Source organism: Notamacropus eugenii, chromosome 2 (assembly GCF_028372415.1).
Source record: "Notamacropus eugenii isolate mMacEug1 chromosome 2, mMacEug1.pri_v2, whole genome shotgun sequence".
NCBI classification, from domain to species: domain Eukaryota; kingdom Metazoa; phylum Chordata; class Mammalia; order Diprotodontia; family Macropodidae; genus Notamacropus; species Notamacropus eugenii.
In genome coordinates, this window is record NC_092873.1 from 476,560,951 (window position 1) to 476,588,762 (window position 27,812).

The 27,812-nt window shown below is 37.5% G+C and overlaps 1 protein-coding gene across 3 annotated transcripts in view; it reads right to left on the reverse strand.

Annotated features, from left to right (window-relative positions):
* The window catches only part of FIRRM (FIGNL1 interacting regulator of recombination and mitosis), a 76,743-nt gene that overhangs the window by 41,342 nt on the left and 7,589 nt on the right, over positions 1-27,812 (reverse strand). For all 3 annotated transcript variants that reach the window (XM_072648681.1, XM_072648683.1, XM_072648682.1), the window contains 8 exons: positions 26,975-27,115; positions 25,490-25,652; positions 23,415-23,499; positions 20,632-20,770; positions 19,197-19,277; positions 16,129-16,193; positions 5,823-5,971; positions 4,781-4,910 (listed from right to left, as the gene is read on the reverse strand). In XM_072648681.1, coding sequence (XP_072504782.1) covers positions 4,781-4,910; positions 5,823-5,971; positions 16,129-16,193; positions 19,197-19,277; positions 20,632-20,770; positions 23,415-23,499; positions 25,490-25,652; positions 26,975-27,115 — 953 coding nt within the window. The remainder of the gene's footprint in view (positions 1-4,780; positions 4,911-5,822; positions 5,972-16,128; positions 16,194-19,196; positions 19,278-20,631; positions 20,771-23,414; positions 23,500-25,489; positions 25,653-26,974; positions 27,116-27,812) is intronic.

Here is a 27,812-nt window from a genome sequence, read left to right on the forward strand (position 1 = left end):
ATACAGTTTAAGGCACATATTTTGGGAACATGACCAATGTGGGAATTTGCTTTGCTTAATTATGCATATGTTACAAGGGTTTCGCTTCTTTTTTTTTTTAAATGGGTAGAGAAAAGTGGGTTAGAGTAGGACAAGGATATGGTGAGGGAGGGAAGGAGAGAAAGAGAGAGAGAAAGAACAGAAGAAAGCCCAGAGGAATAACAGAAGAGTTAGACAGTTTTGATAAGTACATATTAATAATTGCATGTTGATAATTAACTGAATTTACCATCTACTTAAAAAGAGAAACAAGGTAAAACAAATTCACAGTTTCATCAGCAATCCCCTCTCATTGTACAATGTATATATAAATTCTAATTTTATTTGTGTTTAAGTTTGGAATTTTAAAAAATAACCAACACCTGCACATTCCTGTGAGATTATAGAGATGTGAAAGACATGGTAGTAGAACAGAAAGAACACTGAACTATTAGAAAACAAGCTTGAGATGAAGTTTTACCATGCAATAGCTGAATGACCTTGAACAAGGCACAACTTCAAAGTCTTGTTTCCTCATCTGTAAAATAGGGATAATATTCGCGCTACTATCTCATGGGGTTGCTGGGAAGATTTTTTTTGTTTTTGTTTAGTTTTTGTTTTTATTTGTCCTTTGTTCTCAAATTTGTTCTTTAGTCTCAAAGACCATGACATCAGGAAGGTGATGCCATGACTTGCAAGAGAAATGGATTCAAGTGAAATAAAATGAGACAGAACACAATACAGTGAATGAGCACTGGATCTGGAGTCAAAGCACCTAGGTTTGAACTGTAGCTTTGACATTACCAACCTATGTGACTTTGTGTCAATCAAAAGACCATCTATTAAGTGACTATTCTGTGTCAGGCACAAATACACAAAATTGAAACTATCCTTACTCTCCAGGTGCTTACATTTTAACAAAAAAGACACTATATACACGTAAGTATAAAAAGAATAACTACAAAATAACTAAATATAAAGTCACGAAAGAGGGAAGGTACTAGCAGTTGATGGGGAGTAGGGGATCAGCAAAGACTATGAGGCAGAAGTGAGGAAAAAGTGCATTCCAGGCATGCGGGATGGCTGCTGCATAGGTAAGGACTTGCGTACTGTGTAAAGAACAGAGGGAAGGCCAGCTTGGCTGGATGGTAAAGCGTAGGAAGGGGGAAGAAGTGTCATGAAACTGGATAGATATATCGGAGCCTGACAGATAAATTTAAGTTTTATCCTAGAGGCAACAAGGAGCCACTAGTTTAATGGCAGTGGCATGATCAGAGCTGCATTTAAACACAATTTCTTAACCTGTTAAATGATTTTGACCGCTAAGGTTCCTGGTATGATCCTATGTCAAAATACCTTGTAATTATGAAATACTACAAATATGTAAACTATTATTAGTACATCCTCCACAAAAGTCCTACTCTAATGATGAGGAAATATCACTGGGTCCAAAGCGATGGTAATGAAGTACAAACTGTGCTAAGTTTTTTCAGGATGGAAAAAAATGTACATACTATTGTGGAAACAAGGCAGTGTCTATTGTTTGTTGATCAACTTAGTATGTAAGAAGAAGCTCATCACCAGAATTATGATCCCCATTTTACAGTTGAGGAAACTGAGGCAGATAGGTTACATGACATGCAGAGTCATACAACTAGTAAGTGGCATAGAAAAGACATGAACACAAGAAATGCAGTGTCATTTATGGGGAACAAGAAGAAAGCCAGTCAGAGTGTACCATCCTCCACATATCCACTAAAATGATTCTCTTAAAGCACAAGTCTGACATGTTACACCCCCTCTCCCCAATTCAATAAATTTCACTGGCTCCATAAAGCCAGTGGTGGCAGCTAAGTAGCACAGTGGATGGAGTGCTGAGTCTGGAGGCAGAGAGACCTGAGATCAAACACTGTCTCAGACACTTATTAGCTATGTGACCCTGGGCAAGTCACTTTACCTGTCTGCCTCAGGATCCTCACCTATAAAATGGGGATCATAATACCTATCTCCCAGAGCTGTGGTAAGGATCAATTAAGTTAATATTTTAAAGTATTTAGCATAGTATCTGAAACATAGCAGTCACAATGCATTTTTTAAATTTCCTTTTCCCTTTCTTTCCTTTCCTCCTTCTTCCTTTCATTCCTATTATTTCTAAGATAAATATGAAATCCTGTTTGACTATTTAAGTTTTTCATCACCTGGTCCCTTCCCACCTTCCTAGTCCTCTTATATCTTACTTCCCTTCACATGGTGATCCAGTGACACTGGCCTCTGCGCCCACAATACTCATCTCCTGACTCCATGCATTTTCACAGGCTTTCTCTCATGCCTGGACCTCTCCCATTCCTTAGCTTCTCCTCCTGGCTTCTCTGGCTCCCCTCACATTTCAGCTAAAGTTCTACCTTCTGCAAGAAGCCTTTCCTGGTTCTTAATTATCGCCTTCTCTCTGAGATTATCGCTAATATTTAACCTGTCTTTCTATAACTTGTTTTTATATAATTATCTGAATGTTTCTCTCCTCCCTCCATTTAACGGTGAATTCCTTGAAAGCAGGGACTGTTTTTATCTTTTTTTTTTAAATATCCCAAGAGCTTAGCATAGATCCTGATACATAATAGATGTTTAAGAAAAACTTGTTGACTTAACCTGACCACAGGATGGGGGAAGGAAAGTAATGCCAGGCTGTAAAGGTTTTTTTAAAGCTAAACAGAGGAGTTTACACTTGTTCCTAAGAGCAACAGGTAGCCAGTAGTTTATTAAATAGGGATAATGACAAAGTCAGAATTATGCTCTAAGAGAATTATTTTAGCAAACACTGAAAGAAGGATTATAGTGGTAAAAGATGAGGTAGGTAGACCAATTAAAAGGCTACTACAATAGTAGTTCATGGAAGAAGTGATGAGAGAGAAGCAAACCACCCACCTCCTAATAGAAAGATAATGGGCTCTAAGACACATACTTTTTGGACATAGACAAGAAAGGAATTTGTTTAGCTTGACTATGCTTATTTGTTATAAGAGCTTTCTTTTTTACTAATAATGAGGACAGATGTGGGGGGAGAAAAATAAATTTTTGGTCATTGCAAAAAAAAATTTTAATAAAAAAATAGAAGCTATAAAAGTATGAAGCAGGGTGGTGAGAAAGGAAAAAATAGATATAAGGTATGTTGGGGAAGTAAAAAATCACAAGATTTGACAACTGTCTATGTGGGGTGAGAAGGAGGACAATGGTAAGGCTCTGAATCTGGAAGATTAGAAGCACAGTAGAGCCTGCCACAGAAATTGGAAAGCTTGGAAGATAACTGGATTATAAGGAGAAAATAATGAATTGTGTTTCAGCATTTTGAATTTGAGATGCCTACAAATTATCCAGTTCAAAACACTTGAAGACAATTGGCTCAAAGGAAATCTCAGAGTCACCTGTGTAGAGATGATAATTAAACCCATGGGAGCTTATGAGGTTACCAAATGAGAGAATGTCAAGAGAAAAAAGGAGAGGACCAAATACAGATCGTTGGAGTCCACATAATGGTTAGGAGGCATGATGAGATATGAAAAAAGGCAATCATAAGTGCTATAGGTATTCTGAGGAGGGAAATGTCACTGTGGGCTGGACCCGTTAAGTAAAGCTTCATGGAAGATTTCCCTTGGACATCTGAGAGGGATAAGTTTACATAGTGATATCCTTATAAGTATTGAAGAATGTTATGAACAAAAGCTGCACTATATATTCAGAGACAATGTGGCATTTTTGCATAGAACAGGATTAGATAAATCTGAGTAGGGGCCAGACTGGAGAAGAACTAAAATGCCAAGCTGACTTTTATGGATTTATGTCCCTAAGAAAGTAGGCAACAATTAAATGTCTTTGAGCAGGAGAATAAAAAAGGAGGGCATTAGGAAGATTAATCTGGTAATTGTACTACAAAAGAGTTTAGGAGAAAAAATTTAGAGGAAGGTCAATTAAGAGGCTGAAATAACATAAGTATGAAGTGATAAAGACATACACTATTAAGGTGTTATCAGAAGAAAGGGAAAGGCTGAAAAATTTGTGGTATATGCATATTATGTAATCTTATTGTATCATAAGAGAAAATGAGTATCAGAACTTTCAGAGAAACATGAAAAACTATGTGAACTCTGCAGAACCAGGAAAACAATATACACAATGACAGTGATTCAAATAAAAAGACTAAAATGAAGTCCATACTATGTCATTGAAATGACAAATCCTGGCAATGAGAAGAGATGAAGAAATGCACTTCTCTCTTTTCCTATATGCTATCAGACATGGTCATTCTGTCAGCTGGTCAGCTGATTTCATTAATTTGCTTTTCTTTGTTATAATGGAAAGCTCATTAGGTGGGGTTAAGTTATAAGAAGGACATCTGGAAATAATTGTAACACAAAAACAAAAAGCATCAACAAAACTTTTAAAAAGAAATATTATTTATAGATGTGATATTTAGGATTTTTGCACGTCATGAAAATGCCCAAATTAAATGATCAAATATGAGATCTAGTATTTTAAACAAAGGACAACATCCAATTAATTTCTGAATTACAAAGATTAAATCATGCTGACAACAGTTTTAGTGTTAAATTGCCACCATATTCTAATTCTCTGAAAATTGGTAATCTATATATGGAAAACAGGCATTGATCAGAAACTTTGATTAGAGAGAGCAACATATCAAATAACAGAGAATTTATAAAAAGGTCCATCTATAATGCTTTTTATTTAATAAAAACATTCTTGTTACCTGGGTTTATGTTCAAAACATTGGCTTCTCTCACACCAAAGACTCTGTACATTTTCAGGCTGAGAAGGTAATTTGTCCATTATATTAAGCAGAAGGAGACACTGTGGAAGCTGTAGCTCAGAAGACAGGTCTTAAAGGTACAAACAAATGAAAGAATGATATGATAGACATATATGTAAACACACAAATCACATTACTTCAATTAAAATTAAATTCTGGTGACTGAGACATATGTAATTTTTCAGAACACTGGTGTGTGTATGTGTGAGTGTGTGTGTGTGTGTGTGTGTATGTGTGTGTCTGTGTGTGTTTTAAATTGAATCAGTTGCAAATGCAGGGGGAAAGAGAATCAGGAATTGCAGAAACGGGAAATCATACATTATCAATACAAAAAAATCATTTTGTACACAGCAAGATCTAATGAATTACTCTATATAATCCAAGAAATATTTACCAAGTGGCCACTATGTATGCAGACACTACACTAGGCACTGGTGATAAGACAAAGGTCTAGTTTCAAAGAGTTTATAACCTAATAAGGGAGGCTGGGGGAGACATATACATAAATAACAATGATAAAAAGGGAAGAGTAATAAATGCATAGGAAGTCCAAGAAAAGTATTTTGAGAAATTTGAGGAAGAAGAGTGATCATTCTCTTCTGGAGAGAGGAGCTCCAAGAAAGTTTTTATGAAAGATGAAATATCTTCCGCCCTCAACAAGAGGACATGCAGAGGTGGGAAAGAAAGGAGTGAGGAGGGTAACCTATTCCAGTAATGGGAATAGCACGAACAATGGCATGGGGAGTGGAGGAGGCAGAATGTGAACCGGGGATAAGGAACTGCCCACTTTGAAGGGGATGCTGAATACATGATACAAGTCTGATACAAGGCCTGGAAGAGTATATGGGAGTCAAAGCATGGAGGGAATTGAATGCTATTTGGTAGACAATGACATAGAACAATGTTTTTCATAGAACAATGACATAATCGCAACAATGCTGTAGGAGATATCAATTCAAATGAATTCTGCTTTGGAACTTACCTGATTTGTCTCCTAACACTGCCTCCACAAAAGGGCGGAAGGATAAAAGCTGACTGATGAGTGGATCCAGAACCACTAGAAACACACCTAATATTTCCTTCTCTTGCGCCTTGGGAATCATTGTAGCATACAGACTTGGAGGAAATTTACTACAAAAGGAAAAAAAAGTTTGTGAAGGATCTCTAAGCAGTACCAAATTCCACAGCAATAGGTCTCAGAATAGGTTAAATCAATATGGCAAAACCTAACGGCAAAAATTACTTCATAATTTTATTCAAAGGCAGTGTGGTGACAAGAATAGAGCTGGTGTCAGAACCAGAGAGGCCTCAGCTTAGGGCTTGCCTCTACTATCCTCTGCTGGAGCCCTTTGGACAAGCTGTTCTTGGTTCTCTGGGCAACACCGCTAGGATTATAATTTGCTCTCTCCACTGGGAGAGAAAATTTTCTTACAAGGAATTCTCCATACCAATGAAATTATAGGACTAGACCAAAAAAATGCAGTAAATTAAGATTCTTAACTCCTACACAAAATATCAAGACCAATACTTTGAATATTTCTTTCTTAATCTCTGAGATAAAAACTTGGTACAATATTGTACCACTTTGTAACAAGGATAAACATACTGACAAGACAGAGAATATCAACCCAGAACCAAATAGCCATGAATAACATAAGAAAATTATTTTTGTTAAGTGTTTCAGTAACAGTAGAATGCTAACACTGTAGTTAATGGAATGGTCAGTTTGAGAACTTCAAAGCTTCACTAAGTATACTATAGTAATAAAGATAAACTAGGAGGTAAAGGTTAGGTATCAATTGTTAAGTGTCTATGTACCAGCCACTATGCCATGCAATTCTTGCCCCCAAGGAGCTTACACACTAATGGAGGGCGGAAGATACAACACATTGACAGATAAGTATTGTAGAATATATACAGAATAAATTCATAGTGACTGGGAGAGTCTGTGCAAAGGCAATGAGGCAGGATATACGATGTTCTTCATGAGCAGCAAGCAGGCCCATTTCACTGCAATATACAAAAAGAAGAATACTGTACAATCTGCCTGGAAGCATAAAGTGGAGTCAGATTGAGAAGGGCATTAAATGCTAAACAGAGTAGTATTTTATTCTAAATATCTCACACGCACACCCTCAAAGCTGGGCATTGTACTGGGCACTGGGGAGACAAGTACAAAGAATGAAACAATCTCTACTCACAAGGAAATCACAGTCTAAAATATATAAAATAAAAATATATAAAATGCGAACATTGGGTTAATAAATACAAATACACGCACATATATGTATGTATGCATGTCATGTATTATGTGTGTATACATTTATATACATATGAAAATAAATTATGGACTTCCAGGACACATGAGCAACAAGATGCTGGACTACATATTTTCTCTGATCCTCATGACCTCTCAAACCTCTTCAAAACAGAAATTATGCACCAAAGACAAAGCAACTTAGTCTGTCTCCAAGATCTAGTATATCCAGAATGCAAAAGAAGGCTTTAGAAAAAACCCAAGAACTGACACCAACTCTGAGCTCACTCAGCACCTCCACAGTATCAGCATCAAGTCTGTACTAGCAAACCCAAGGACACAATATAGGCTTACATCAAAACCTACCCCTGGCACTCTAGTCACCTCTCCCTCTTTCTAGTACCAAGGAATCCCTAGCTCCAGGCTGTGGAAGTGTGCTCAGGTCTTGACAGCCTGCTTGGCAACAGCCATTCAGGAGCCTACTGGGGGGTTACAACCTGGAAAGCACCAGTGCTACAAAGCCATGAACTGGTGATGACAGGGAAAATAGACTCTAAATTGCAGGTGTTGGACAACAGAACTGAAGAACAAAGGATGTAGAACAGGTCACCAGGATAAGATGTGTGTGTCTGTGTGTCTGTGTCGGTGTGGGTGTGTGCGCGCACATGCGCACATGCATTTAGAGATGGAGGGGCAGGGAAGGGGCAAGACTGTGAAGCACTCAGCCAAGACTGAGAGAAAGAGCATAGCTTCCAGCTGAGATCAGCTCTGACCACCCAAAAGTCAGTTGGAGAAGAGATCTAGGCTGATGAACTGTGAATTGCCCAGGGTGGAAGGAGACTTTGAGATCCAACCCCAAGGAAATAGCAATCAGAGGGGAAGAGTCAGGAAATGAGGGATAAGGAAAATGTGGGTGAAAGCAGGGGTAAGAAACACAACCAAAAGGACTAAAGGTTTTAGGAAGAAGATAATGAAATACAAGTTTGGCAGGAATGGCATTAGCAGACAAGAGGTATCGGGAAATACTTCAGTAAGCTGATGGTGCTTGAGCTATGCCTTAAAGGAAGTGAGGCAGAGGGAGTACACTTTAGACGTAGGGATCACCAGAAGAGAAACATGGACACAGGAGGAGTATATAGTAAGGGAGTAACAAAGAAAAAGACATCCAGTTCAGCTGGATCATGAAGTGCAGGAGGAGGGAGTAATATCCAGTGAGGCTAGAAATACAGGTTGAAGTTAGGTTGTAAGGCTCTTTAAAATCTAAACAGAAGTTCAAATTTTATCCTAACACCAATAACTAATGTCACTGGAGTTTACTGAGTTAGGAAGGGCAGGGAGAACAGGGTGGGAGGGGACAGTGTCACAGAGTAAGACATGTCCTCAAGCAAAATTACTTTGAGCAATCTGTGGAATAAACTGGAATGGAGAGAAACTTGAGGCAACAAGACCAATTAGGAGGCTGTATCAATAACCTAACAAAAAGGGACAAGATCCTGAATTAATATATCTTTGTAAGTAAGGAGAAAAGCTAGAAGCATGAGAAATTGTAAAGGAAGAAATGGTAAGATCTGGTAATTGACTACATAGGTGGTATGAGAGTGAGAAGTTAAGGATAAAGCCCAGGCTACAAATGCCGGGCAGCTATACGGCATAGTAGACAGAGAGCTGGACCTGGAGTCAAGAAAACTCATCTTCTTGAGTTCAAATTCCACCTCAGACACTTATTAACTGTGTGACCCTGGGCACATCACTTAACCTTGTTGGCCTCAGTTTTCTCAGCTGTAAAATAAACTGGAGAAGGATATGGCAAACCACTCTAGTGTCTTTGCCAAGAAAACTCCAAATGGGATGGGGCATAAAGAGTCAGACACAACTGAACAACAAAAACAAACTCTGGAGATTGGAAAGATGGTAGTGTCTTTGACATAAACAGGTAAGTTTGGAAAAGACAGGGTTTCAGGAAAAATATTATAAGTTGTTTTGAACAAGTTAGATTTGAAATGTATTTGAGCTATCCAGTTGGAAATACCCAATAGAAAATTAGTAATGCAGGACTAAAATTCAGAGGAGATATGTCTGGGAGTTAGCAGCATGGTGATAACTACATTTATAGGAGGTGATGAGGTTACTGAAAGAATATAGAGAGGATTGTCGGAAACCTTGCAAAGAGTTTTGTGGTATAATCAGTTAGGAAACATGATATGAATAATGACCCAAAAAAGAAATATTAATTTGGCAGCTATGTAGAGGATGAAGAGGAGGAAGACCAACTGCTCAGAAACCAAGTGGGAAGCTATTGCAATTATCCATGCAAGAGATGATGAGGACTTAATTTGGGTGACTACGGTATGAGTAGAAAGAAAAAGGACAGATGAAAGATGTTGGGGAGGTGGGGTCCACAAAACTTGGCAACTTGATGCAGGGGAGATAATGTGAGTAAAAAGTTGTGGATGATTCCACAGTTGCAAACCTGGGTCTTGAGAAGAATGGTGTCCTTGATAGAAATAGTGAAGTTAGGAAGAGAGTACTTTACTGAATGAGAATACAAATGAATTTTTTTAGGGAAAAAATTTTGCCCCTGGAACGAGGGAAGGCAGACTGAGATTGAGGTAAAAGTGAATTCATCCACCAATATCTTTTTGGACTAGTTCAGGGACAAGTGATGTGATATGTGAGGGAAACTAATGTGAGAGGTGAGATTCTAAATGTGTAAAGATAAGTTTTCTCAGGTGCCAAGATGAAAATCAGATGAGAACCTTACAAAAAAGACCGTTATTTGGATAACGTTATCCTGAACCAACATTCTAGAGATATAGGAAGGAATCACAGGGGCAAGCAATGGGGATGGAAAATGAGCAGAAATGGTGGAATAAAGACTAAGTAAGGTGAAGGGTAAAGTAAAAGATGCTAAATTTACTACAATACAAATGAATCTTTTACTTTTGGTTACTAGAATTAAAAATTGTGTTTTAAATAAAATCTACATGAAATCAGATTTTTAACTTAATCACTTTTTTTTTTTTTAAAGATTTATGCATTCTGATTACCCTTACCCCAGTCAGCCCTCTCTTTTATCATTCCCCCTCTTATCCTCTTTTCCCTTTACTTTCTTGAAGGGCAAGACAGATTTCCATACCCCATTGCCTATATATCTTATTTCCCAGTTGCGTGTAAAAACAATCCTTAACATTTGTTTTTAAAACTTTGAGTTCCAAATTCTCTCCTTCCTTCCCTCCCCACTCACCCCCACTGAGAAGACAAGCAATTCAATATAAGTTATACATGTGTAGTTATGCAAAACACCTCCATAATAGTCACATTGTGAAAGATTACAGTTCCCTCCATCCTATCCAGTCCCCCAATTATTCTGTTTTCTCCTTTGACCCTGTCTCTTATCTAAAGTGTTTGTTTCTTACTACCCACTCCCCCAATCTGCCCTCCCTTCAATCACCGCCCCTCCATTCCTTTCCCTCTACTTTCCTGTAGGATAAGATACCCAATTGAGTGTATAGATTATACCCTCCATAAGCCAAACTCAATGAGAGTAAGGTTTACTTATTCCTTTTCAGCAACCCCCCCCCCCTTTCTGAAACTCCATTGTAAAAACCTTTTTCTTGTCTCTTTTATGTGAGATGATTTACCCCATTCTATCTCTCCCTTTCTCCTCCCAATATATTCCTTTCATTCCTTAATTTTAGTTTTTAGATATCATCCCTTCATTTTCAACTCACCCTCTGCCATTTATCCATCCATCCATCCATCCATCCATCCATCCATCCATCCATCCATCCATCCATCCATCATCTCCTCCAACTACCCTAATACTGAGAAAGATCTCGAGTTACAAATATCATCTTTCCATGTAGGAATGTACACAGTTCAACTTTAATAAATATCTTATGATTTCTCTTTCCTGTTTACCTTTTCATGCTTCTCTTGATTCTTGTATTTGAAAGTCAAATCTTCTATTCATCTCTGGTCTTTTCATCAAGAATGCTTGAAAGTCCTGTTTTTCATTGAATGTCCATTTTTGTTTCCACTTTAGGATTATACTCAGCTTTCTGGGTAGGTGATTATTGGTTTTAATCCTAGTTCCTTTGATTTCCAGAATTATATTCCAAGCCCTCTGATCCCTTAATATAGAAGCTGTTAGATCTGGTGTTACCCTAATTGCATTTCCACAATACTCGAATTATTTCTTTCTGGCTACTTGCAATATTTGCTCCTTGACCTGGGAACTCTGGAATTTGGTAACAATATTCCTAGGACTTTTCCTTTTAGGATCCTGTTCCACAGGCTATGGTGGATTCTTTCAAATTCTATTTTACCCTCTGGTTCTAGAATATCAGGGCAGTCTTCCTTGATAATTTCTTGAAAGATGATGTCTAAGCTCTTTTTTTGATTGTGGCTTTCAGGTAGTCCAATAATTCTTAAATTATCTCTCTTGGATTTATTTTCCAATTTTTTCCAATGAGATATTTCACATTGTCTTCTATTTTTTTCATTCTTTTAGTTCTGTTTTATAATTTCTTGATTTATCACAAAAGCATTAGCTTCCATTTACTCCATTCTAATTTGAAGGAATTATTTTCTTCAGTGAGCTTTCAGACTTCCTTTTCCATTTGGCCAATTCTGCTTTTTAAGACATTCTTCTCTTCATTGGCTTTTCGGACTTCTTTTGCCATTTGAGTTAGTGTATTTTTTAAGGTGTTATTTTCTTAAGTATTTTTTGGGAGGAATCTCCTTCAGCAAGCTGTTGACTTGATTGTCATGATTTTCTTGCATCACTCTCATTTCTCTACCCAATTTTTGCTCTCCTTCTCTTACTTGATTTTCAAAGTCCCTTTTGAGCTCCTCCATGGCCTACAACCAATTCATATTCCTCTTGAAGGCTTTTGATGTAGGAGCTTTGCCTCTGTTCTCCTCCTCTGGTTGTATGCCCTGATCGTCCTTGTCACCAAAGTAAGATTCTATAGTCTGAGTTCTTTTACGATATGTACTCATCTTCCCGGCCAAACACTTGACTTTCTAAATCTTTGTCAATGTAGGACTCACTTTCAGTGGGAGTGGGGGATATACTGTCCCAGGCTTTAGGGATTTTGTATCAGCCACTTGAACCCCCACTGCCTGTGGGCCCAGAGCTCCAGAAGCAGCTTCTGCCACTGCTGCTGCTACCACCACCAACACCTTGGTGTTGGGGCCAAAGCTGGCCAGATCATGCAAGACCCTCTTTCACCCAGGTCCCACAGTTTTCCCACAGACTTTTTAGGCATTTGTGGGTTGAGAAGTCTAAAAACTGCCACAATTGCCAATGATTCGTCCCCTGAGGCCTGTTATAGCTGGTCTGTTCAAGTGTGGCCCATGCCAGACTGTGTTCCACTCCCTGCCTGATACAAAAGACCCTTCCTGTTGACTTTCCAGGTTGACTTGGGCTGGGGATTTTGTTTCACTCTGTCATTTTGAGGGTTCTATAGCACTAGAATTTGTTTAGACTCATTTTTTACAAGTATTTAGAGGGCCTTGTGGGAAAGCTCAGGGATGTCCCTGCTTTTACTCCACCATCTTGGCACCGCCCCAAAAGGCAGGAAGGCTTAATCACCACTTTTTTAAAAAAGTTACTTAATTTTGATGACCCTGACAGTACTGAGAAGTTAGTTTATTTTATGACAATAACAGCAAAGACACACTTGAGATCAATAAAACTGGCTATGTGTAATTTTAGGTTAATACAGCCTGACTAATTTGGGCTTTGATTATCCAAAAAAAACAAATGATTTGAAATTTTTTTTCAGTTTAATTGACTTATTTGTTTTTTCACAAGCTGGTTAATTTGTTATCAAGTAGACAAGAGTCAAAACTCAGTACTCTAATCACTGGAGGTTACCAATGATAAATTCTTAGGCAAACAACTTTACAACTCTATAATCTAATTTTTTTCTTCTATTAAGTGGGGCTAACATAACACTTGACAACATCATCAAAGACAAATTAAAAATTACTAGACTATGACACAAATTGCAAATATTAACTGTTTATATAATACCACACAATATTTCTGATTTTGGCAATACCAGGCATTATATTATTTATTAAGACCTGTCACATGCCTATCATTGAACTCAATGCAATAGAGTTAGTAAAATCCAACAGAGAACCACTGAGGAACTTATGAATTCCATTATTTTAAGCAAATAAAATTTAGTGAAAAGATGATGAGAGGACAAAAATTAGATAACAGTGGCTAATTTTAAATGAGGCACAGTGGGTAGAAGGATGGACCTGCTCTAGCTCTATTCTCATAGCCCATAAAATACTTGTAAAAAAATGACTCTAAACAAATTCTAGAGCAGCAGAAGCCACAAAATGACAAGAGTGAATGAGATTTCTAGGCCAAGACAGTCTAGAAGGCCAACAGGAAAGGTCTATTGCACCGGGCTCAGAGTGAAGTACAGCCCAGTCTTGGTCATGCTGCATGGCAGGGACAGTACTGGAGCAGGCTTCAGGGCACAGAATCACGGGTAGCAGCTTTAATTCCTAGATTTCTCAACCCACAAACACCAAAGACAGCTTCAAAGGTCAGTAAGAAAGCTCTTTCACCTTGGTGAGAAGGAAGCCCAGCCCTAGGGTGGCAGCAGCCTCCACTTTTGGAGGCCTTAGCCTAAAGACCCTGGCGGAATCGAGTGGCCGATCTGGGTCTTAGTGAACAAGTATTTTCTTCCATCCTTTTGGTTGAAGAAGAAAGCATACCATCAGAGTAAGAAATCAAAGTCAAGGCTTTTACATCCAAAACCACCAAAATAAATATGCAATGGTCTCAGGCCATGGAAGAACTCAAAAAGGATTTTGAAAATCAAGTAAGAGAGGTGGAGGAAAAATTGGGAAAAGATATGAGAGCAATGCAAGAAAATCATGAAAAGCGAGTCAATAGCTTGCTAAAGGAGATCTCAAAAAATGCTGAAAAAAATAACACTTTTAAAAATAAACTAACCCAAATGGCAAAAGAGGTCCAAAAAGTCAACGAGGAGAAGAACGCTTTAAAAAGAAGAATGGGCAAAATGGAAAAGGTGGTCCAAAAGCTAACTGAAGAAAATAGTTCTTTAAAAATTAGAATGGAGCAGATGGAAGCTAATGACTTTTATGAGAAACCAAGAAATTATAAAACAAAACCAAAAGAATCAAAAAGATAGAAGACAATGTGAAATATCTCAATGGAAAAACAACTAAACTGGAAAATAGATCCAAGAGAGATAATTTAAAAATTACTGGTCTACCTGAAAACCATGATCATAAAAAGAGCCTAGACATCATCTTCCAATAAATTATCAAAGAAAACTGCCCTGATATTCTAGAACCAGGGGGTAAAATAGAAATGGAAAGACTTCACCGATCACCTCCTGAAAAAGATCCCAAAAGGAAAACTAGGAATATTGTAGCCAAATTCCAGAGTTCCCAGGTCAAGGAGAAAATATTACAAGCAGCCAGAAAGAAACAATTCAAGTATTGTGGAAATACAATCAGAATAACACAGGATTTAGCAGCTTCTACACTAAGAGATCAAAGAGGTCAAAAGAGATAGGATTAAAACCAAGAATCACCTACCTAGCAAAACTGAGTATAATACTCCAGGGGAAAAAATGGAATTTCAATGAAATAGAGGACTTTCAAGCAATCTTGTTGAAAAGACCAGAGCTGAATAGAAAATTTGACTTTCAAATATAAAAATTAAGAAAAACATGAAAAGGTAAACAGCAAAGAGAAGCCTTAAGGAACTCATTAAAGTTGAATCATTTACATTCGTACATGGAAAGATGTTATTTGTGACTCATGAGACCTTTTTCAATATTAGGGTAGTTAGAGGGAAAAAATATATATATATGTAGGTGGGTATGGGTATGTATGTATGTGTATATTATATATATATATATGTGTGTGTGTAGGTACATATATGTACATGGGTATATGTGTGTACGTATGTCTATATATGTGTGTATACATATGTATGTGTGCACATATATACACACACACATACATAGACAAAGTGCATAGGGTGAGATTAATATGAAGGAAGAATACTGAAAAAAAAAATTTACTGTTGAATGGAATGTACTAGGAGAGGAAGAATATAGCAAATCATCTCACATAAAAGAGGGAAGAAAGAACTTTCACAATGGAGGGGAAGAGAGGGGAGATGAAAGGAAATAACTGAGCCTTACTCTCATGGGATTTGGCTTAAAGAGGGAATAACACACACTCAATTGGATATGGAAATCTATTTTACCCTGCAAGAAGGCAAGGGAGAAGGGGATAGGAGAGGGAAGATAATAGAAGGGAAAGCAAATTGGGGAAAGGGATAATCAGAAGCAAACACTATTGTGGGAGGACAGATCAAGGGAATGAATGGAATAAATGAAGGGCAGGATAGGACAGAGGGAAATGTAGTTAGTCTTTTACAACATAACTACTATGGAAGTGCTTTGCATTGTTACACATGTATGACCTATATTAAATTGCTTGTTTTCTCAATGAGAGTGAGTGGGGAGGGAGGGAGGGAGAGAATATGGAACTCAAAGCTTTAAGAATGAATGTTAAAAATTGTTTTAGCATGCAACTAGAAATTAAGCTATACAGGCAATGGAGTATAGAAATCTATTCTGCCTTACATGAAAATAGAGGGGAAGAGGGATGGAAGAAGGGTGGGTAACAGAAGGGAGGACAGACTAGAGGAAGGGGTGGATGAGGTGCATGCTGTCCTGGGGTGGAGAATGGGGAGAAAATTTTGAATTCAAATTCTTGTGGAAGTGAATGTTAAGAACTGAAAATAAATAAATTATATATTTAAAAAAAAATTATGCACAGTGGTTTTGAAGCCAAACATAAGTTTGGCTAATTCTTAGGCTAAAGGGAGATTTAAAATGAAAATGACCTTACTGGTCACTATCTAATATCCTTATTATATAAATGAGGAAACTGATGTCCACTTTTCAAATGGTACATATGTATTTTAATAATTATGTAATTTTCTCTGCCTTACCTGTGTATCTGAAGATAAAGCTGATGTAGTGTGCAACAGCAATCAGAGAGAAAAGGAAGAAATTCCTAAAATTAAAAAACAAACTATTCATTTTCAATATTTACATATTTAATACATATGAATGATAATATACACATTAAAATCAAAATGTGAAGCAAAATTCAATCATAGATTTGTTGCATAAAGAGTAAAAGACAGAGCCTAAAATAAAAGACAGAGAAAAGAGACTAACATACAAGAAGTCATAAGATACAATATAAGGAATAGCTTTTTCATTTCAATACATTGTAACAGATAGATTTACGTCTCAAATTGAAAAGATTAACTAAAAACAGAATAAAGACAACCATGGGCAACGTTTTAGGTGTTGTCATTATTATTTTTCTAAATGCTAAACATTTAGACATAAGGGAGACATAAGGGACTGTAGTATATTAGGTTCAGTGGCAATAGCTTTTCTAACCTTATAGGACACCCTCCCATAGGTCCCTGTTGCTGGAACTGAGATGATAAATTGCAGGGACCCTAGAGCTACAACAACAGCCTAGGGAAGACAGATCAATCCAGGGTGGTGGCCTGCCCAGAATGCTAAATAGGAATACACTGTGTGACACTCTCTGACAAGTGTTCAGAGGTTACTAACTCCAAAAAAGAACAAAGGAAGGAAGTACATTGGCATCAGTTATCAAATAGCTATTCTTTCCTCCTAAGGAAAGAGTAATAGGAAGAGTAAACCAAGACAGACAATAATCAAAATGAAGCAGTAGCACTAAAACAATTTACTGTACAAAACGACACTTCTCACTATGAGCTCCTCTTTACTTTCCCTGTTTCCTAAATGAGGAGGACTCCCAAAAGCTCCACCATTGGTTACTATTCTTCCATAGACAGACAGACAGACAAGCTGACAGATGTGGATGTGTTTTGCAGACTCCACCTGCTCCCTCACTCCCTCTGTCCCTCCCTCTCTCTCAAACATGTTTCCATATTTATCTCTATATCCATATCTATCTCTCTATGAATACAGAAATAGATGTTGAGGAGATGGGGTTCACAAAACTTGGCAACTGATTAGGTCAGGAGGGGGTTGGCACAGCAGAGATCAATAGAAGTGAAAAGTTGAAGAAGATGCTAAGGCTGTATATGTACACGTACGTAGATGTATATACACAATGATGAGATTTCTTAGGAAAAAAGCACACACATCCACACACATATCCACACCCACACACCCACAAAGATGAAATCTCAAAGGGAGAGGAAAGAGATTAATTCATATTATAAAAGTATATACGTGTCTGTGTGTTAGTATGTGTGTTAGTATATGTGTGTACATACATACATAAACATAAATACATACAAAAATGTGTGTGTGTACATATATACGTATGTACACACATACACACACACACACCCATTTCTCTCCCTTAGAGATCTCATCTTGTCTCATGGTTTCAATGACTACTTCTATTCTGATGTTGCACTTACCCCTTTATTTGCACTGTTACCCCCCTAAATGGGGACCTCTTAATACCTCACTAGATTAACAGAACAGTCTCTGAGCAGTTATCTTTGACTCTAGACTGTCCCTATCCCATCTACGGCAGCCAGAAACCAATGGTGTTCCTAAAACACCACTCTCATCATGTCACTCCCCTGTACTCCCCTGCTTAATAAACTACATTTTTTCCCCTACTTCCTAAAGCATTATTGAAATTCCTGTGCTTAGCTTTCATAATAATTTCATTCATAATAATCTGACCACACCTAACCTGCTGTTGTTCAGTCATTTTTCAATCGTGTCCAACTCTTATGACCCTGTTTGGGGTTTTCTGGGCAAAGATACTATAGTGGCTTGCCATTTCCTTCTCTGGCTCATTTTACAGATCAGGAAACTGGGGCAAACAAGATTAAGTGACTTGCCAAGGGTCACACAGCTAGTGTCTAAGGCCAGATTTGAACTCAAGTCTTCTTCACTCTATCCGTTGCACCACCTACCTACCCAACAACCTACCTTTCCAACTTCATTTTCTACTACTCTCCAGCACACAGTCTCTGTTCTATTTATATTCCACAATCACTGTGCCATGGTCATTACCTCCAAGATGTCACTTAGGCTACTCCCCCTGCCTAGAATGCTCTCTTCTACCCCAAATCAATTCAGTTCAAATTCTGCTCATCCTTCAATCTTTTCCTGCCTGTTCCAGTACTTCTTTTTCCTTCTGAACTTTCACTATATTTAGGATTATTACTATACAACCTATCACAATTGAAGTTGTTCTATATTGTTTCTTCCACCAAGCCTTTTCCTGCTACCTCATCATAGGTGAGGATTCTGGGTTCTTAAAAGGAATATGCTGCAGAGCACAAGTTCGAGTAGCTTCTACCATGCTAGGAATCTTTGAATATAGTTCTAGGAATAGATTATCCTAGCCTGGCTAAATACAAAGAAGTTCATCATCAATAATCTGGTTACTTGGTAATGAATGCTTTAACTATGCCAACAATTTATACAAAGATATAAAAAAAAAAGAACCCCCTGTTCCATGTGTGTCCCCTCTGCTGCTGTAGTGAAAGTGGTAGAAGGATGGAAAAGGAGGGAAAGGAAGCTAAGAATCAATTTTTAAACCATCTTCTATTAAATATAATTTTTCATGTTATGTTAAAATCTTGTCTTCCCAACTAGGCCATAGGTTCCTTGAAGGCTGAAATGGTTTTATTTCTTCTACACCCTTCAAAAGAAGTTTAATATCTAACATAATATAGAATATAAATACATGTGATAATCAGAGAATTACAGATTTAGAATTGGAAGGAACACTATTTTAGGACTATAGAGTCTAGGTCCCTCATTTTACAGATGAAGGAAGTGAAGTATCTTGACCAGTAGCCACAAACCTGTATCTGAGGGTGGATTTGAACCCAGGTCTTCCTGATTCCAAGTCCAGTGCTTTATCCACCATGCCATGCTAGTCATCACACTGATAATATAATCAACTTAAAGAAAATTTTTTTAAGGACAGAAATGAATGAAAACATAATCATTTAGAACTAAAAATAAGTCTTACCTTAGTGTAGTGCAAAAGGGAATTGGCAAAGAAACGACATAATTTAACTCTTTTATGGAATAATTTGTTGTCAGCACTATCCTGTTAAAAATTAAAATGGAAAGAAGAAAATATAATTAGAAAAAATACTTATAAAAGAACATCTTTAACATTAAACTTTTATTCTTAATGAAGATATCTAGAATTTGAAATATTCCAAGGAATAACAATTTTCCACCAGATCTGCCCAAGTAACATGAACAAAGACACACATACATTTTAAAAATTAACAGAAAGGCTATACCTGAAAATCACTGGCTCCTAAATAAAGTTTCATAGCAGCAGGGGGTAATATAAGTTCAGCTTTAGTACTCTGAATGGAAAGATGTAAAGCCCATGTAGGGGTAATCCATGTCATATTTAACAGCACTAAATAAAAAAAACTGACTAGAATAGATTTATCTCTAAGATCTCTCCTAGCTCAAAAATTCTATGATCTATATGCAGACAACGGCTTGTCTATATAGCAGATCTGCACATAAATGGTCATCCTAGCAAGGTGGTCCTAGGAATTTTCCCTTCCCCAATCCTCTTCCCTTTTTCCCTTTATATTTTGCCCTAGTGTTGACTGGAGAATGGTCTATGATGGCAAGGTAAATAGGTGATAGCAAGAGGCAAAGTAATAAAGAACACTGCCCAACTCCATCTTTCCCACCCAACCCCCTTTCCTGAATCCACATATAACCACAGGTCATAACCAACGCCAAGTATCAGACGGTGGGGGCAAGTAGACAAGCCCAATCCTGCTGCTGCCATAAGATTTCTACCATTATTCCTTCTAAAAACTCTGAAATTCCCCTGCCTCATTCTCATGTATGCACAAAAGAAAGGTAGGAAAATCCTATCCTGACACCACTGGAGGATCCCCATAGTGTAGCTCTTTCCTAATCACCAATAATACAGGTGGGGCAAAGACAAGAGGCAATAGAAAAGACAAGAAAAACACTAGGCAAAGTAAAACTGGTCTTTATGTCATTTCTCTTTCCATTAGGCCTTCTCCTTTCCCCTTGCCCCTAAAAGTCATTTTCGAGCTCCATCCCCCTTTCATTTCTACCATCTCTCCACACTCCCTCTCCAAATCCACTCTGAATCTTTTATCTACAGTCCTTCAAGCCTTGACTCACTGGATCCTCCAACAAAGGCTTAGTACCAGGAGTACACTTCCACTGCCCAGCAGATGTGAAGAAAGGAAGGACGTACTCCTAATTAAGTATGTTCCTGGCATCCCAAATTGGACCTCTGAATGCATTTTAGGTGGAAATATTTAACACAATCACCTAGGTTAAGAAAATGTAAATGACCTTCTCCACAGTGAAAATGTGGTTCACTTAGTGCCACAAAAAAAGTTATTTTTTTCTTCTTTAAATTAAATATCTTTTATCAGAGTAGGTTTTACCTGTGTCCCTGACTGTGCCATCTGTTCCGCTAACTGTAAACATGAATGGAAAGAGAAGAGAATGTCTTCACATAAGGCAGCAATTATATCTTTGTGCTTCAAATGACTCTTTATCACAGACTGGTGCTTAACACTCTGCCTAAATGAAGAAAGAAATTCAACAGGTGATAAAAATAAAACCTCACACAGTGACCTCTGGTCATAAAAACTTGTCTTTTCAGAGACCTAGAATTAGGAATCGGGGTCACAGGTATGAATCAGCACAAAGATGCCCATGCTCACCCACACAACCCAAACAGGCACACGGAGTCACCCGTCAAGATCTTAAGTCTCTTATTTTTCAAAGATGGTTGGATTGTTTCTCCTCTACTGCTTCAAAGGAGAGTTATCAAGACTAATGAACAAAGAAAGCGCTGCAATCCAAATTCTTCCACACAGCTGCCAAAATAACATTCTTAATGCAGAAATCAGACCACATTATTCTCTTGGGGAAAGAATCAAATGTATCTTTAGGGTTCTTCACTGACTAGAATATAAATTCTCTAACCTGGCATTTAAGTCCACCAGAATCTATTGTCTACCTACATTTTTAGCCTTTTTTTTCCTCTTGGGTGGTTTATTGGTTGGGCCATGGCTATAAGAATCCAGGCTTTTCTTTTCCCTTCTTGTTACTCCCCTTCATGAAATATTCTAACTTCATTTCAGTCAAAATGGACAGGTTCCTCAAGCTGGCATTTTATTTCCCAGGAACATGCATTTGTATTTATCCCATGCCTGAAATACATTTTCCTCATCACTGCATCTCAGAATGCTAGGGTTAGCTCAGGTGCTACCACTTCCACAAAATCTTCCCAGACTCTCCTGCACATTTCCCAATGGTTAGTATTCTCTCCTTCTTTAACTGACCTTGCATTGTACTTGTGTATATACTGTAACAACAGAATATAAGCTTTTGAGGGCAAGCACTATATCATTTTGTCTTGGCATCACCAGGGCTTAGCGCAGCATATTGTATATAGCAGGAATTGAATAAGTATTAAATTGTTAATTAAAGTGAATGTACAGTGGCTAGCAACCTAATAAATATTCTTTAAATATCTGATTGCCTAGTACCTGTCATTTTAAAAGATTACATTAAACTCTGACTTCTGCACATAAAAGGAAAAGGCAGAGAACAGTAACTAATATTTGAAAGTTTCATCAATTCTCTATTTTTTTTTTATAAAACTCTGATAGGTGAATATCTAAATTGTTACTGAAGAACAGTGATTAGATGCTAATTTTAAAAATTATTGGTTTTACTGTTAAAAATACATGTCAATTTTTATATTATAGTCTCAAAATTCTACCTATTTCTGTAATTTTTTCCCAATGGCATTGGAATTTCACTTAGAAACAACAAACTGTTATTTCACTGCCACACAGGGAGAGGAGGCCGTATTCTCAAAACTGAGTTGGAGAAAAGGAGAGAAGATAAAGAGAATTAAGTTCTTTCTAAGGCAGGATCAATCCCACAAAGGGATAGTGCCAGAAAGCATCATATGCAAATTTAACTAAATTCAACAGATATTTATTAAGCATTAAGTATGATAAACTAAGGACATAAAGTTGAAAAATGAGATAGTATATACTCTCAAGGAGTTTAAAGTTTCCAAAGTGGTCTATGACCATCTGATAGGTGTCAAGGTGCTATTAGGAGGCATCCTGTTTTCCAGAGCTAAGGCCCAGCAAGCTGTGCCCTGAGTTTGGTATAAAAACAATCCTTTGCACTCACCCTCTGGATGATCTCAGTCACAGCAAAATCCCAGAATTGTTTCATAGAATTACTGTATTGCTTTGACCAACACCAGGTGTTCTCTGACAAGGTTCCGATTATGAAGCCCTGCTATGAATCCACCTTGTCTCATTGTTGCTATTACCTGTCATGTCAAGGGCTACAGCTCGCTGGGTAGCCACTGGTATAAGTATTGAGATCTGGTCACACTAGAACATGTTTTCCCACTGTGTGTGTGTGTTGGGGCAGGGGCACCCACATGTGTTTAATTTCCCTCCTTGCTTGCAAGCCATTTTCCTCACTGAAATTAAACTTCTGTTTTATTCCTTATTCCCCTGACTCTAGCCTGCTCTGTTGGTTCCAGTCATTCACAGGTTAAAGGCCGGTTCGGTCCAGCTGACATAGGCAATGGGAAGGCACTGAAGTTTCTTAAACACGACAGTGACATGGTAAGAGCTGTGTTTAAGGAAAATTATATTGGCAGTTTTGTGAAGGATAGACTGGAGAAAAAAACAGATCTGTAGTCCAGGCAAGAAGGGATAAAGGCCTAAATGAGAATGGTGGCAGTGTCAGTGGAGAAGTGGGAATGGATACAAGTGATCCTGTGGAAGTGGAACAGATAGGATTTAGGAACCGTCTAGACATGGAGGAGAGGGAGAATCAAAAGATGACTGAAAAACCAAACCTTGAAGGTGGTGAGTAATTTAAGGAAGCAAGTATAGACTATTCTTTTTAGGAGTGTAGTGGTGAAAAGGAGAAGAAACAGAGGACATTCACCTAAGAGATGTAAGGATCAAAGGAAGGCTTTTTAGAGATGGAGACTTGATCATGTCTGCTGACATGGGAAAATTAGACAGTAGATAAGGGGGAAGGAAAGAATGACAACAAAGATGGATGTGAAAAGCACCTAAAGGAGACTTTAAAAAATTCTTCATAAACTATTAAATTAACACAACTTATAGATATGTAAAAACACGGAACATGGAATATAAAAAAACAAAATACATACTTAATTATAAACTTCCAAGTGTTTGCATGAAAAGCTTGGTCCATATCAGAAATAACAGAGCATATATCCAAAACTGAATGAATAACTACAAAAAAAGGTAATAGAATAATCATTAAATATAAGCTTACTGGAGGAGTTTCTATTCTAGTAAAAAGTATCTGCTGACAAAGTTCACCAACTATTACATTAAAAGCAGTTAAGATGATATAAAACAATTGGTTTATAATTTTATATTTATTTAAAATTTTCAACTCAAAGAAATTAATTTTTAAGAAAAGGGGAGACAAAAATCGCTGTTTCATAGCTTTTCTGCAATTTTTAATTACCCTTTAACTCATAATATACTAAAATAATCGTTTTCTCTCTCTCTCTTTTGTCTAGACTGAGCTTTGAATTCAATGGCACAAGTAGCTCTTCTATGAGTCACCACCAAGGCAGATGAACAATAGTTCTACAATTTAGAGCTGCCTGGAACCCTGAGAGACTGACTTGCCCAGGGTTACAAGTCCTCCTGTGAGAGGCAGGATTTGAACTCATATTGTCTTGACTACAAGGCCAACCCTCTATCCTGAACTCCATGCTACATCTCAAAATCTTATTCTCAGAATATTTAATAAGGAAAGTAACAACCCCTAACAGAAAGGATCAAATAAGCAGATAAAGAAAAAACCTAACATCTGTACTATTCATGTAATGTCCTTATTCTTCCAGGCACTAACTCACTCTATATGTCTCTTAGCTGCTCACTCTGTATTATTTTCCTTAGTCCTTTGGGCATGGACTAGTTGGGGAATGGCTAGTCTTAAATGCTAGTGCTATGAAATTATATTCATTCATTTACAACTATGAGGCATTCTTTCACAAGGAGTCCTCAAAATAATAACCTAGTAGGGGTTCTTAACATTTTTTTTGACATAGGCCCCCTTTGGAAATCTAGAAAAACCTACGCATTCTTCTCAGAATAATGTTTGTCACCTACATTCATAATTGAAGGATATTCTAAATTTCAGTTATAAGTTGTGGAAAGTTATAATTTTTTTCCTAAGTTCATAGACCTTTTGGGGATGGAGGCAAAGAAGGGATCTATGAACCATAGGCTAAGAATCCCTGCTTTAACCCTAACTTCTGTCACATTGATTTTTCACTAGCTACCACCCTAAAATTCCTCCTGACGCCTTCACGTCATAGTCGAGACTGGCCAACCTTCATTCCCTGTGGTCTCTATCCCTGACTTCTGGACTTCAAAACCATACTGCCTGAGCAGATGATTTCATCCCCCCCTACCCCCCCACTTTTTAGCTCCCTTCTGTGTGTTGCCTTCTCTCACTAAATGTAAGCCTTAAAGGTTGAAACTTTCTTTTTTCCCTTGTATCTGCATGCCTGGTGCTTAGCACAATGTCTGGCACATAGTAAGCACTAAATAAGTACTTGTTTCTTTTCTTCTTTTTTCATGTCCTCTCTCTTAAATATTTTTAATTTCTCCTCTATCAGCTCTCTCATCCTTTCTTTTGATCACCTGCCCTACTCTGCCACTACCTCATTACTGAAAAAGTTATCTATACCTGATGCCTCCATTATGGTCAAGATTGTTCTTATGCCTGAAATGGCCTTCATCTTCTTGCTCTGTTAAATTCTTACCAGTCCAACCCAGATGCCACTTCCTCTATTAAGTCTTCCCTGACTAATGCCTCCCAGCCTCTACAGTCAGCAATTCCCTTCCTTCTTCAGACCTCACGTAGCATTTGTTTGCATAACCCTAATATACTTATCATATTCTTTGCATTATAGTCATCAACAAATGTGTCCTGTTCCTCTTCTATGGAGGCAGGGACTGTGAATTATCTAAACTTTGCACAGGGCTCGCTACACAGCAGTTGAATTAAAGGAAGTATACAGATGATCACTTATTGCCAAGAAAAATAAATTTAAAATATTGTCTAATGATATTTAATGTATTCCATACTTACACTGAGTGTCTAAAGAAACAATCACCTTTATCACAGTGGTGGATATGGGTGTCATATAAAAGGTAACTTTATATTGTTAATATAAATGGATAAATTTTATCTACACACCTGATACCATATCTGAAATATCTTCTTCTACCACTGAAGCGTCGATATAGACCATATCAAGTAGTTCCATTAAGTGCTTCTGAAGGGAATACGCCTCCTTAAAAAGAGCCTGAAGAAGATCTGAAACCAGGTGTAATCGTCCAGAGTACACAGAGTCACTGTTCTGATTACAAGTAAACAAAAGAGAGAAAATAAAGGAGAGAAGGTTCTAAGTTCACTTTGCCAGCTAGAGATGACTTAGTGCAGTGGAGAAAGGGTTGGCTTTGGAGGATGAAGACCTAGGTCCAAGTCTAGCCACAGATACATGCTCGCTGGATTACCCTGAGAAGCTGCTCCTGGATAATACCTTATGGAGAACGGGCTGACCAGCACTGATCAAAAGAATGACATCACCTCTAGTCTCTCTCTAGCATGCTGCCAGTGATTGAAAGAACTTGGCTTTTTTTTTTTTCATTAACAGAATGCTCTTTTTATTGGTATATAATGTTATGTGTTTCATAGGCCCAGAGTTAAACTGGAGGGAGGTATTTATTTTGCAGTGCTTTCAATGAACTCAAGCTGTCAGCATAAAAGCCCAGCTTTTAACACTAGCATTTTACCAGTGATGATAAGCGGCTGTAAATCATAGAATATTATGATTTTTGAATAATCAGATTTGCAGATGACCTGAAAGACAATGAAAATATATAGGGTGAGCATAAAAGAAAGTGAAATACATCAACAGAAAGGGAGTTAGGCAGTTTATAGAGTAAGTGAAAGGGACAACAGATAGTGCAATCATTGTACTGGTATCTATGACCTCCAGAGAATTGGACAGAATGAAAACTGTCAGGCTGCTTGATTTTCATTGTGTCCTATTACCTCAGGGTCTATATCAGTTCTAGGACTACTGAAGCTACCTAGAATGTACATATAAATCAGCAAAGGAATATCTATTTCCTTTTGAGCAGGGATTCTTAACCTTTTATTGGATCATGGACCTATTTGGTGGTCTAGTAAAATTCATGGGTTCCTTCTAAGAATGTTTTTAAATATATAAAAACACAATACACAGGATTACAAAGGAAACTAATTATAGTATGTTGAAATAAAGACGTTTTTCCCCCATCCAAGTCCATGAACCCCAGGCTTAGAACTCTTCTTGCTTTAGAAATAAATGCTCTTGATTTTCTCCTATCAGAATATATCTATAACTAAACCATCATTTTTTCATAATAATAAGATTTTCAATGAAGTGACTTCTTGATTCAACATAAATGCAAACCCATGCCCCCCCCCCCAAAAAAAACTAGCTTGCTGCAAAACAAAAGGCCATAAAGGTATCCTGTAGAATATGCTTCTAATTGGGTCAGGTTGGATAAAATGCCAAATTCCCATTTTTTCCTGGTAGATCAGTCACTTCCATCTATAAAATTCCAAAATTCTAATGCCTACCCACCTAATATTTCTTAGGCTAATAAATTCAGAATTCCAATTGTTACCCACCTTGCAATGTACAAACGTGCTCTTGATTACATGAAGAGCTGAAGAGGGGAGGCTGTGTATATTCTCTAGAATTATGGATTTCTGCAGAGCACAAACATGTTGTACACATCCTCTAAGGGCTCCTAAGAGGTGCACCATTGACTAAAAATAAGGAAAAACATTAAATGATAAGTGCTCTAAATATATGCATGTGAATTTCAAGTTGGTCTTGCTATATATCATTTGTTTTTCAGGCAAGGAGGGCCAAATTGAATCCACTTAAACAAACACTATTAAATCTCTCCTATCTTCAAGGGGCTATGCTAGAGCCTAGGAACAAGAAGACAAAAATTAAACTCTTCCTGCCCTTAATAAGCTTATACTCTACTGGGGGAAGGGATCAGGGAATAAAAAGTGTATACAAATAAGAAAATATGAGGTTACCTTCTGGATATATATATAAAGAGAGAAAAAGGAGAATACATATAAAAATACAACTATAAATTCTTGATGTCAAGCATTCTATATTAATGTTTATAATCTCTAGGAACTAAATTTCAAACTTTTTATTGGTGCTCTTGGTCATTAGTAATATATAAAGAATATGCATCAAAATAGTTATAGTGCTGAAAAGCATTTTTATCTGGAAGTTTTCTCTGTAGTCTTCTTACCCTGAAAGATCCCTGTGGCCTATCCTCTGTGAGTTTCTCTCAGGAATCTCCATTCTGAGGAAAAGCCTGGGTCAGCTCCATGTTCACTCCTCTTAGCTGTGCTACTTACTGCCTCTCCAGATTCCTCTTCCATACTCCATTCAAGTACCTCCGCCACCACCCACCAGCTTTGATTTTCATCTCCCTTT